This window comes from Ruditapes philippinarum, unplaced genomic scaffold (assembly GCF_026571515.1).
Source record: "Ruditapes philippinarum isolate M1 unplaced genomic scaffold, ASM2657151v2 ctg11953_1_1_1_1, whole genome shotgun sequence".
Classification (NCBI taxonomy): Eukaryota; Metazoa; Mollusca; class Bivalvia; order Venerida; family Veneridae; genus Ruditapes; species Ruditapes philippinarum.
Window position 1 is genome coordinate 1 of NW_026862522.1, and position 13,218 is coordinate 13,218.

The window sequence follows — 13,218 nt, forward strand, 5'->3', positions numbered from 1 at the left end:
AGATAAATAAAGAGAAATATAGAAACATGATAATTGGGACACACTTTATAAGATGTGTGATAATGATTATTAAGAGTATGATTCTGTGAGGTTGTATCTTTGGCAACAATTCATTTCCTAACTGACAAATTTATCTTATACCAAATACAAAGTGCTTAGGTACTTCAGGGACACTTTTCGTTTAAACTTAATATGAAAATATTTAATGAATTTGATTCGCAAACATCAGTGTCTTATGTGTTTAATAATGCTGTAGCGAAGGCTTTTAATGACTAATTGTACGTTTCGGTGCGCCTGGCTATCGTCGCATAATTAATTGTTAACCTAAGTGAATAATTTGTTGTTTCTGTAACTAAAGGTGGGCATGTTTTTGTTGAAGTAGACCATTCTGGGCATTTACTGTTACTATTGTTGTATTTTACGCCTATCTTTCAGGGATACTTACCCAGCTTCTATAATAAGTAAATTGAAGCCCACCTTGTTAGTACGCGGGCTACTTCATATACTGTAATTATTCTATTAATGACACATATTTGTACTCAAAACTGGTGTATCAGTTCACCTAGTACGATGACTATTGTTCGGAAAATTGATGCCTTTTTCATATTGTAAATATATCAAATTGATGCGTTTTTTAAAATGGAAATAAATAAAATCGTTATGATTATGTTAAATTGTCATTTTCAGTTGATTGTATCAGAAAAAGGTATAAGTTTGAAGTTGTCACCTTTGTGAAGTAAAATTGGTGATTTTAAAAACATATTTATTGCACATTCCAATTCTCATTGCAACACACATGTGTAAATCAATGTCATTAACAGTATCATTCAATATGTTTTAGAATAAAAAAATGAATGTACTGTAATTAAAATTGTTGTTGATTAGATGCAATAGAAAACACGTTTCGATTTTCCATTTAAAATTAAATAAATCATGCAATATTCTGGACTTGCAACTTATAGGACTTTTAGTGTCTTGCTTATATTTTCATCAATGGTAAATAATCGACAGCATCAATGTCGACAAACTCATTGAAAATGATATAACTTAATTATCTTAGTAAACGTACTACTTACTTCTTGAAGATGATATGTCAGTGTTACTACTGATAAGTAAAGTTTATAATTATTTCAACTAAAAGTAGTAATAGATATGCTCGAAATGAGGTTGAAAACACATTTAAGCTAACCAATGTAAACATGATCTTCATTTCAAATGGTGCATAAATGATTAAAATGTTGAGGACAATGATTATTTTATTATCTAGTTCATTTATATATGCTGTAACAGTTTATGAGAACAACATTCAAAACAGTCAATAGACAATACAGTGACCATATTGCATTTTTCAAGACAGCTGATTCATATTTAAAATTAAAATAAAATTTAAATATTAGACTTAAGTAAAGAAAACCATTGATTTTTTCAACTTATTGCAGATCATAAAGGACGACTTCTTAAAATAACAATATCATATTTTGGCTATTAAATCTTGAAAGAAAAGATTGATTGTGTCTAACATGTAAAAACGGAAACGTGAAAATTGAGTACAGTTTTTAGCACTACTTTTTGAAGAATGGGTAGAGCTATATTGTACTCACCCAGGCGTCGGCTTTGCCGTCACACCTTTGTAAAGTGAATGCGTGCAAGTTGGTATCTTCAAAACTACTGAAGGGAATAGGTTAATACTGTTTGAGAAATATGTCAGAAAGTAAAAAAAAATAGATGATAGTGTGTTGCTAAATTTTAGAAGAATTACGTTTACATCACTAAAACACTACACATGTTTGTATGAATATACTAATGTCAAGTATTTCATAAAAAAATGCTTGCATTCAAAAAGAAGATGTCAGCAAATATGTCTGATTGCTTTGCTTTTAGGGTCCTTTGAATGTTCGTAGTACCACAATCTACAGCCTTTTGTAAGGCTAAAAGCAACGGTATATTTGTGTATTCATCGGTTTCCATTTCTTCTGTGTAATTCCTAATTGGAAACACTTTGTCCAGACTAACTTCAAACACAGACGCCGCTTTCTCTACTAGTTTTTTTACGTTTTTGCTATGGAATATCTTCGTTATATCTTCTCTTGTCACTTCACAAATTCCATCTATCTGTGTAACAAGCACTATCCTTTCTTGCGCTGAAATGTCAAAATTGTGTTTACTTTATCATACTTTTAAACAGTTATTAACTAGTTGCTTCAGTTATACTCATATTTACAATACATGTATATCTATCAACTTTTAATTTTCATCCCTCCGACAATGGTCAGTAACTAACAAAATGCTGTCATGTGAGCTTATCTTCTAACAATGTGGATCGATAAATGATCCTTTACTATTCAAATGTTAAAGTTTTGAAACCTTGTGATTGTTTATTTCAATGCTTTCATTAGTCGCTATTTTTCATTCTCATTGTTGAGATATTTTTAAAATCTTAAATTAGAGAATGAGAAATGTATATGTATATTTTACATCAAAAAATGTTCGAGTCAAAAAGTTAAAGATATCAATAAAGAAAAGTATGTTAAACAATGTCTCAATATATATGCATTCTTTGATAAGCTTAATGTCTACTAAAAAGAAGGAAATGAAATAGATACCGACCAGATATATTTAACTTTCTCTCCATATCTTGCATTTTCTTCTTGAGTGGTGTGAATTCTTCCATTAAATTTTTCGCTTCAACACAATACATTAGACAATGCATTCTCTGTCCTTTTACAATATACCGATCATTTTCATTTTCTGCGCATTGATTGAACTAAAACAGAACAAAAATAAAACTTAGATTTAAAATGCAATTTACATGTACATATGGAAATCCTTATTTATCAATGACATTTAAGATTTAATTGCAATTTTCTGTTTCTGTCTTCAACAGAAGATATGCCAACTTCTGCATTTCTTTTTAAAACTTGCATGACAAAAATATAAATTTCAGGATTCCGAATTCATAGCTGTGACAGATGCGTTGATTTCTGTACTGAAATTTTTTGTAATCTGAAAGCAGACAATTATCCTCCTGGTATAGTAGGGTAAGAACTCTACATTTTAAATGACTGTTAAACTTATACTTTACCAATGATATTGGAGAATCATACAAAAATAAACGTCACATTAGGACTATTTGACAACGCGATTATGACGAAGTATGTTATATATATATATATTTCACTATTACCAGATGACTTTCTTCTACATCTCCATTAATCCAACTAGTGATGTCATTACAGCATATATCTGGGCTCTGAGTGAGTTTAAGTCCCATGGTGTTATAGAAGACAATGGTTTCTAGCCCTTTCTCCAGTCTGTATGACGTATACTGGAAACAAACATTCATACATATAATTATCATTTATCATTTCCAATTATTTGTTTTAACATTTTTGCATACTTTGTTGCATCGAAAGGATTAAGTGTTTTATCGTTGTTTTCTGGAAGATACAGTTTTGTTTAAAGAGAAAATATGTATACATGTATATAAAAACAAAATTACAGATAGTTTAACGTGTAAATAATTGTGAATAAAATGTATGCATAAAGAGTACTTAATCATAATGTGTTTGCTTTACATGTTTTTTCGTGAATAAAAAAAGTAAGGTTATTAAAAAGGGTACGTACTGTTTTACACAATGGTATTATCTTATCTCCCGCCAAATTTGGTATTCTTTTGTTAAGTTTGCTGGAAGAAAAGTTAATGGCCGACGATGTTTTGCTTTGAATATACTCAACCATCATGATATTTACTGTGTCGGAATACATTCTATCTATAGCCAATGTATCCTCTGCTCTTCTTTTGATTTCTTGTAATAGTTTTTCATCGTACTGCAATACGTAAGATTGAAATGAAATAATTTTAGTCTGGTTTACATTTCTTTAACACATAAGAGTATTCTTCACGGGCTAACTGGTATGAGATTTTGAAAGTACATTGTTTTCATTTTTTATTTTAACTTTTGATAATTTCATTTTTATTTTCGTATTTTAACTAAACTGTTTTTCATGCATTCATTTGCGACAAAGAATAATGATACATATCTGACATTGAAATGCATTTATTATATAATCTGTCGGTTCCAATACAAGTATTTGCAATCTCGAAACAATCAAGATGCTTTTTATAAAAGAAAACATAAAATGCGAGTGCGTAAATGTTAGGTCTAACCTTTCCAGAGCCGTCCATCACACATCCAACATTACATTGCATATTAACATATCAAAATGATACATTTCTATTGTTTTTATAAATATTTAAAATACTAACGTATCTTCCTCTCATTATTTTCATTTAATTATTCATTACAAAAATAACTAAATTGAATAGAAAATAACAATTCATGTTGTGTTGTCATATCTCGTGCTCCTCCATCCAGAGTTAACAGATCACATGGCCTTTATTGCTATAAACTAAAACGTACGCCAATACAGACATCACAATTTCAAATGATCTACTTAACTATGATTACTTTTTCAAAACACACTTGAAAACGGAGGTTAACAATATTCTGCTCATTTACTGAAGTATTTCGAATCAACTTGTTTTGGTTGCTGTAATGAAAATAAAAGAAAAAGAAAAAAGAATTACAACATTGCACCAGTTTCCAATGCAACTCAATAAAATATCCGATCATTTAAATATGTATCTAAACTATAATTACCTCTTTGTCCCAGCCCGTCCTTAGGTCCTTGTAATCCCTCCATGGATCATCATAAAGCATTTCACACATCTTCACCTTATGTAGAATGTGCTTAGTGCCACAATCTACAGCCTTTTGCAGGGCTAAAAGTAACGGAATGTTTTTGTATTCATCCACTTCCATTTCGTCAGAGTAGTTCTTGATTGGAAAAACATTGTCAACACTGACTTCAAACATCGATGCCGCTATCTTGACCACTTCCTCTATACCGCTGCTATGATATATCTTTCTTATATCTTCCTTTGTTTCTTCACAAATTTCATCTATCTTCGTAACAAGCACAACACTTTCTTGTGCTGAAGTGTTCACACTTATTACTTTTAACACAAATATTATCATTCTGTAAAACAATTATGATCTAGTTGTTTCAATTGTGACCATTAATATGTATCATATGATGGTTGAAAAAGGAAATCGGCTGTCGCCTCTCACCTATTAATCAAGATAGCTCCAATATGTCCGTAGATGGTCAGTTGAAAACCAAAAATATTTAACTATGCACTCGACAGCCCCGTATGTTTTGTCGGTAAATAGTGTGGATCGAGTCAACATTTTAAATGTAAACAAAAGAGTGTGAAACAAAACTGTTTTAAAAATCCATCTAACGGTTAAAGAGTTCACATTTTTAACAGCTAATGCCTGCTTGATTAAAGATATTAACAAAATACTTACCGAATAATTTTAATTCTGCCTTTACCTCCTGAACTTTTCTACATAAACTTTTTGCCCATAGTACCATAAGAGCGTCAACACAATACACAACACAATCTATTTCCCTCCCTTTAAACCTACACCATTCTCTTTCTTTTTTTCGCAGTGCATTAAACTAAAACAAATGGTAAACAAAACAATTTTGTTGTCTTTGTACCATCCAAAAGGGTTTGGAATCTCATCGATGCTGAATAGCGTAACTATGTATATTGCATTTTTTATTAATTTTTATTTAATATAAATAGATATTAACCGACGAAGGAAATGATCATTTTGTTTTAGTACTTGGTTTACTACGTACAGTACAAATATATTCGTACAGTCGTATTAATGAAAAACTTACTCCCTATCTTATGAGGATGACTGTCAAAGATGGACTATCAATATTCGATAAATTTGTGAAAAATCAAGAGTTTACTACTAACATGATAACCATCTTCTACATCTCCTTTAATGCAACTCTTGATGTCATCAATTAATATACCTTGTCCGGGAGCATAGTCAAATCCCATGGTGTCATAGAGAATAATTCTGTCTAGTTCACGATCCAATTTGTATGACATATACTGAAAACAATTTATGTATTCATACATAAAGACAATGATATTTATAAATACGCCTGGCCCAGTATTTTAAAACATGACATCTTTTTTAAAAATGAAATATAGAATATTGAGATTTGATCTTTTATTCCATATTTGGCGGTTTTATTGTCATATTCGTTTTATATAACAGGGAATATGTGAATTCCTGGGACAAAATTTTGTTGCTGTAAAATTGTTCTTTTTTCATTTTGCTACCAGTGGAAGAAAGCCATCACTGTTATACTCGTAAATATCTTGTGGATTTTGTTCAGTTACGCATTTTTTCATTATATGCTTTTTAATGCAGAATAAAATCATTTAATATTGAATGAAAGTTCTGAAAAGCTTGAAAATCAAGTCGTTCACATGTATGATCAAACATTATGAGTAGATAATAAGGTTAAGTTTTTGAAAACAATATAATTGCTTGGCTCGTTTGATTTTACGACGATTTTAACATATTTGTTGGACATATCTCGGCGGCCGATCCATTTGATCGCCTGTGCCTTTGCTGTCTTATCAACCGTTTACTTACAATTTTCCAAGTGACAGACTACTAACCAGACATGATTTCTGAATAAGCAATGAGAGACACATGACCTTAGATTCAATTGTCACGGTAAATTAAGGGATCGCCGAAAGCGATGTTGTATACGAAACACATTGCTTACATGATAATCAGCATTTTTTCGTGGGCCTTTATTGCTACATATAGATCAATTATATTATGATGTAATCTGAAATAGAAAATACATACCTTTTGAGTAAAGGGCGGATCAATCTCTCCCGATTTTGCACGTTTACAAATCCTCCCGTGAACAGTGTTAAAAATTGAGTTGATGGTCGACGATTTTCCGCTATTAACATAGCCAAGCATCAAGATATTAACCGTGTCGGAATCAACACTATCTGAACTTTGTGCCTTTTCCGCAGTGTATTTGATATTTTGTAAGATTTCCTTAAAATACTACAAAACATTTTTCAGTAGGTTTTATGTTAGTGTAGACAAAAAACAGAATCAAAAACAAACTTAATTTATATTTCAAATGTGTTATTAGTTGAGCTTCTTAGTACATGTAATGTATTTTTAAAACTTTCTGTAGTATTAGATTTTTCAATTTTTGCAAAATGCACCGAAACACAAAATCAAGGTTTTGAAGTTTTATTTGACATTACATTTTATATAGTTACCTCATTTCTCCACCCTTCTCTTAAGTCTTTATGATCTCTCCATGGTTCAGGGTCATCCTTTGGGGCTTTTGGTTTTTTAAACATCTTTCCCCACGGCTAACCTGAAAATAAAAAAGGTAAATTATTCGCTTGGTTCTTGCGTTTGTTCTAATACTTTTAGTCTAAACGCTTTATGTGAATGACTCTAAAGTGAAATATTTGTTGTAGTGAAATTATCAGGCTTTACAAATATGTGAGATCTTTTTCTATGATTATATATCAGGTGTGAATTGCCAGATATAATACTTCGAGACTGAATTTTGCTTGCACTCATTATTAGATTTGCCGAATAAAACATTTTTGTTCAAGTAAAAAAAAAATAAAACATTATGAAAATGTCAAACGATTCTGGCTATGCTTCGTTTCTTAGTAATAAAAGGTGCCCGTAAGAGAGTCAAAATGAGCTATTAATTTCATACTATGGGACAACCATATTTTATTTTTAAATAAATTCCAGTGTAATTTGTTCCATATAAATTTTGTCTGATATAAAAGAAAATCCGTATACCAATGTGATGTGTCCTTTACGGACACTGATTGCATTTTGTTTCATATATTAGAATTTATGCAGAACCTCAGAGCATCAGAATTTATTTTTGAAATATATTTGTTTTGAATCAAAATGACAGACCATAGTTGACGCACATAAAAATGCCATCATTTTATTTCAGTATCGCACTTACCATAGGATCGTTTTCATTAAACTTAGTAAAAATGTAATACTTTTTACCTAAGGTACATGATTCAGAAAAAAAACTTGTGTTCTGTCCAGGTTCTAAAGATGATAGCATATCATAAACATTATCCTATTATTTCTGTTGAAACAATGCATTTGTTAAGAGTGCAATTAAGTTAACAATGACCAAATATAACACATTAACTGTTATCCAAATTGTTAAAATTGAAGCGAAAATGAAAAGTTACATCAGTCTATTTCTTACAAGTTATCTGCATTCTCTTAAAACAACTTACAGTCGAGGCTAGTATTAACACATTTTAAGATGAAGTTTATTTGTTTTCTTTCTCTTTTAAATTTCATAATAAGTAGAAGTTCAGAATTGCAAATGACAAATAAAAATGGAAAGAAATTGTTTATTTTGACAATGGTCCCCTTGCCAGTTTTCACGTTTAATAGATTAAAGGTAAGTAGTGATTTGTTTAGTAATACATGTACTCAAGAAGACGATAAAATGCGCACGCAATTCAAATCATTACAAAAAGCTGTTTATGCTTGAAATCGTGTGACAGTGTGTTGAACATGTCTAAAATCCTTTACACTATATATAAATTGTAACACGGTACATAGGCTCATAAGGCAGATATAAGTTTAAAGTAGCAAGTAAGCAGAGATTTAAGATCGGATTTAGAAAGAATTAGTTATTTGCAGAAATTTGAAGTCAGTATCGAGACGAGAACGAGTCTAAAGACAGTTAGGTATTAAACAGTTATTCATAATCAACTATTTTCATAAAGTGTTCAATACTCATATATATTAATCATCACGTATACTTTAAATAGAAACAGGGAGTCTTTTTGAAATTTATCTTGGTGACAGAAGCTCATTTGCTAAAAATAGAAAGCAATTGTCTTTGATAAGATAATAAACATGAAAAGAAGCCAGAAGACAAATTTTGTATTAAGTCTTCATTTCACATTTTCTGAGTAAGGTTGTAATAATAATAAATTATGATTGAAGAAAGCAATGAAGAACGGGAGCTTAATAAGTCAAACTTATTAAAACAAGCAATTATCATAGTATTGCAAGCAATCCATAAGTCCCCTACCGGTTAAAACCCAAGCAACATTCTGATGGGCCATTGGCCATTCAATTTTACCAGTGAATGAATGACATGAATGAACATAAATCTTTTGAGTTCTAAGTTTGTCTATATCACAGTAATGTGTTAAGTTTCCCTGCCTAGTAAGGAAATAATGTTTATACAACCTTGTCATATTATTACAATGTGGAATTTTAAAGTAAATCCTATAAGGAATAAAGAAGTTGGAGTGAAAAATACCAATTTCTCGAAAAAAATCTAAGTTCAAGGGGGACATAATCCTGGAAATAGTCTTGCTAGAGTATTTAATCTCCTCAAAAATGTTGAGTGATAATAAGAAACATATATATGAAGTTTGAAGTAGATACATTAGGAAATAAAGAAGTTATTTAAAAAAGACAACATTTTTTTCATAAAAATTCTAAGTTCAAGGGAGGTAATACTGATAATTTTTGTGCTAGAGTTGTAAACCTTGTCACATATGATGTGGTTGATGACCAGAAACTTATATTTAAAGTTTGAAGTAAACACCTTAAGAAATAAAGAACTTATAGTGAAAAAGCTGAAAAATTTAAATCAGAAATCTTGAAATTCAGGCTATTTGTTGCCATAGCAACCAGAATTTTCAACATAGGAAGAAAAGAAAAAGATGTGCATAATCTCCAGACTGCCATCTACCCATATTTCAAGTTTCATAAAAATATTTTTAGTACTTTTTGAGTTATCACTGGATCCAGTTTATGTGTTAAATTTGCCATATTTTCAGACTATTTGTTGCCATAGCAACCAGAATTTTCAACATAGGAAGAAAAGAAAAAGACGTGCATAATCTCCATACTGCCATCTATCCATATATCAAGTTTCATAAAAATATTTTCAGTACTTTTTGCGTTATCGCGGGATCCAGTTTTGTGGACGGACGGACTGACGGACTGACAGACAGACAGACAGACGGACAGACGGACAGACAGACGGACGGAGGGTAAACCTAAAGTCCCCTCCGGTTAAACCGGTAGGGGACTAATAAAGGATGATACTCATCGTGTTAAACGTAAGATACAGTTACTGGACAATGCTTTTAACAAACCAGATATATACTCAGTGCCTGGGTGTTCAACACAATTCGTTGAACCGGATCAAAGGATCAGTCACCAAGCTTGAGGCACTGTAAGCGAAATAAACCAGAAGGATCACGATTAACTTGTGATGGGAATGATGAAGTTCGGAGACAATATGAGAATGAGAAACCTGTATTTAAAACATTCGGGTGCAGAAATGAAGGCATTCATACAGATGCCAGGCCTGAGAAACATGAAAGGCGACACTTTTAAAAGTCAGGGCATGCCATATAGAATCAAACATCTAGAGAAAATTTAGGACAATACCAGAACGAAGAATTTAGTGTCGGCATCATAAAAGGTTTCAGAACAGACTCAATCAAACCGAGCCTGCAACATTTTCAATTCTGTCGTTTGATGCGTTCTTTAGGGACTTTATTTTTTCTATTATATCGCCATATCAGTTATGGAATTTGTTTTGAATTCAAACTTTCACATTAGAAGGACTCTTTTTTTAGAAATGATGAAACTCTAAATAATCTATCATCATTATGAAAAACATCTTTCTCTTGATCATTGTTATTGATAAAATCCTAGCACTCAGGTAACAAATCACACGAGCAAAGTTATTGTTCTATACTCATTGTTTGAGATATGTATAAAAAAGTTACCCTACCCGACCCACTTTAAACAACTTATTTATCACTTTAAAAATCTTATTCAAAATATTCCTTAACTTACCACAATGAGGCGTTGAATTCACAGTTTGCCTATTTTTTTTACAAGTATATTAGTTGATGTTTGAAATTTGAATTACTTTTACCATGTAGTTTTTTATTCATATATTTGTTATTGAATTTAGCCTTATTTAGTTAGTAAATATTTACAATAATTATATGATTAAAATCCAACAGTTTTTTTCTTTCAAAAAGAGATCTGAGAAATACATAAATAATGTTGAAATAACGAAATAATAAAAAGTTGCCCCTTCTGGTGCTTGAACCTACGCCCTTCAGTTTCAATTTAGTTGACAGTAATTTTAGCCTATTTGAAAAGTCTTCAAAGCGGAGATAATGCATTAGGTGGATAGCAATTTGATAAAGTTTGATTTAAAATGTCTGATAATCAAACATCACTTCAAGGCTATCAACAAAAATACGTGACATTCGCAATTTGTGATCTCTACATCATAAACAAATAAGCTATTTATTTTCTTGTTATCTAAGCCATTGAAATAGGCAATAACACTTATCAAACATCAATAATATTGTATCACACACTTAACTATCAAGAAGAAATTCCGAAGAAGATATAATTATGGTGCCCTCTGTCCTAAAAACAAAGATTGGATAAGCCAATGTTTTATTTTGTATAACCCTGGTCATATTGTATAGTTTGATTGAGATAAAAAAACATAAATGTGACAGATAGAACGTCAATGGACAACAACCTGTTTGAAAAAGCTCTTTCCTGAGCAGATTTGGCTAAGATTGGGCAAACTATAAAAATACTAATGAATATTCTACGTTGTCCGTTACACACGAAAAAATCGTAGTAAGTAAAAAAAGAAAGACACTATGCCGTTTGATAGTTCCTCCGAAATTGAGAAACGAGTTTAACTTTGCCATGTCCTTCTGAAAATTGATTAAGTTAGCTTGTAAAATAGGGGAAAACAGAATTCGTTTAAGGACGCCCAAACCAAAACCAAAAATGAAAATGTTGCAGGCTCAATTTTATCGATCTTTTTCATGGACGCTGCTGGAAGAAAAAACAGTCCACGCCACCTAGCACCGGTTCGTGGAAAATTCGATAATTTAACATGCAAATGGTAAAATTTTAGAAAAATCTGAGGATGCATTCATACCGTAGGTATCAAGAAAGTTTCAATATGACACGTTCGTGCCATTCCATGAAAAGCAGCGTATAGTGCCCAAGTAAGAGTAAGCGTGTATCCTAAACGAGAAAATAACGGCTATGAGTAAATGAAATGTAATTTGAAAAGGGGTAATTATGAAGCCAGCATATCACAGACAAGAGTTCAAAAGACAAATTTAAAAAGCAGATAGCATATCCTATGGGCATTTTTTGCCCTTTTTTGCAAGTATTCAAGTAGGAATACTGGAATCATCAAACTAGAAAGGGTTCAAATAGATGGAAAAGAAAGTAAATACCGCAAACATGCACATACAATAATAATGTCGTGATGAACGATCTTCAAGGATAAATATATAACATCATTTAATGTACGGTGCGACGGATTAAGGCCTAACACGGCACAAATAAGACCAACCTGATAACACAGTAGGGGACAGCAGAATATCTAAAGAACACTCGAAAATAAAGTTGAAAATGTTGCAGGCTGGGTTTAACTGGGCGTATTCATTTGTCAACCTGCGTGTCTTATTCATATTATAAAATAGTTCTGCAATAACACACCATTATCTATTTAATGATTGTCTTAGTCGAAAGGAAAGTCATATAAAAAACATAAAAATTGAATGTAACTTACGCATTAACATTTCTTAATCCACTGAGCGTACTACCAACTTTTTACATGTAAACCCGTTGATAAACATTTATCTAAACGGATTTATTATGAAAACGTACAAGGTACACTTTTGTGATGTGATCATATAGGATGATTTTATGCCTTAGAGACGATAGGTTTTACTTTTTATCACAAAATATAGATAGGATGTACAATGCTAAAGCAACCAGATATGTTTGTAATGCATATATACCTTCTATCGGCAGCCAGTTAGTCATGTCGTCAGGTTAATGTGACTGCATTTTGACCTAGTGGCAAAAAAAATCAATAGGATTTATCTACTGGTCATGACTAGTCACTAGTTAATTGTGACCGTAAAGGTTTTGTGCAGCAATTTTATGGCAAAGTTATCACAATTCTTATCAAATTATATATGCATAAATTTTATAGATCATATACGTCTCCTTACTGTCAGCTAATTTGTTATTATATATTAAACTTGAAACGGATATACCAAAAGCATTTTTATAATTATAAAACCAAGGCAACTCAACGTTTTTTAAGTACAAAGTCAATGTGACTGAACATTGACCTTTAAATCGAAAGTATTATCTACTGGCCGAGACCAATGCACATCTGTAGTTTGAAAGTAAAAGGCACATGAGTTGT

At 31.3% G+C, this 13,218-nt stretch overlaps 1 protein-coding gene across 1 annotated transcript; it reads right to left on the bottom strand.

Moving 5' to 3' along the window:
• Window positions 1-1,244: 1,244 nt before the first annotated feature.
• On the bottom strand, window positions 1,245-12,668 carry LOC132719360 (uncharacterized). Its single transcript, XM_060703121.1, has 10 exons — window positions 12,571-12,668; window positions 7,187-7,287; window positions 6,753-6,962; window positions 5,837-5,977; window positions 5,373-5,526; window positions 4,662-4,996; window positions 3,625-3,828; window positions 3,185-3,325; window positions 2,608-2,764; window positions 1,245-2,141 (listed from the first exon to the last, which is right to left on the bottom strand). The coding sequence occupies exons 2-10, from the start codon at window positions 7,268-7,270 to the stop codon at window positions 1,816-1,818; spliced, it is 1,752 nt and encodes a 583-aa protein (XP_060559104.1). The 5' UTR covers window positions 7,271-7,287; window positions 12,571-12,668; the 3' UTR covers window positions 1,245-1,815.
• Window positions 12,669-13,218: the final 550 nt, after the last annotated feature.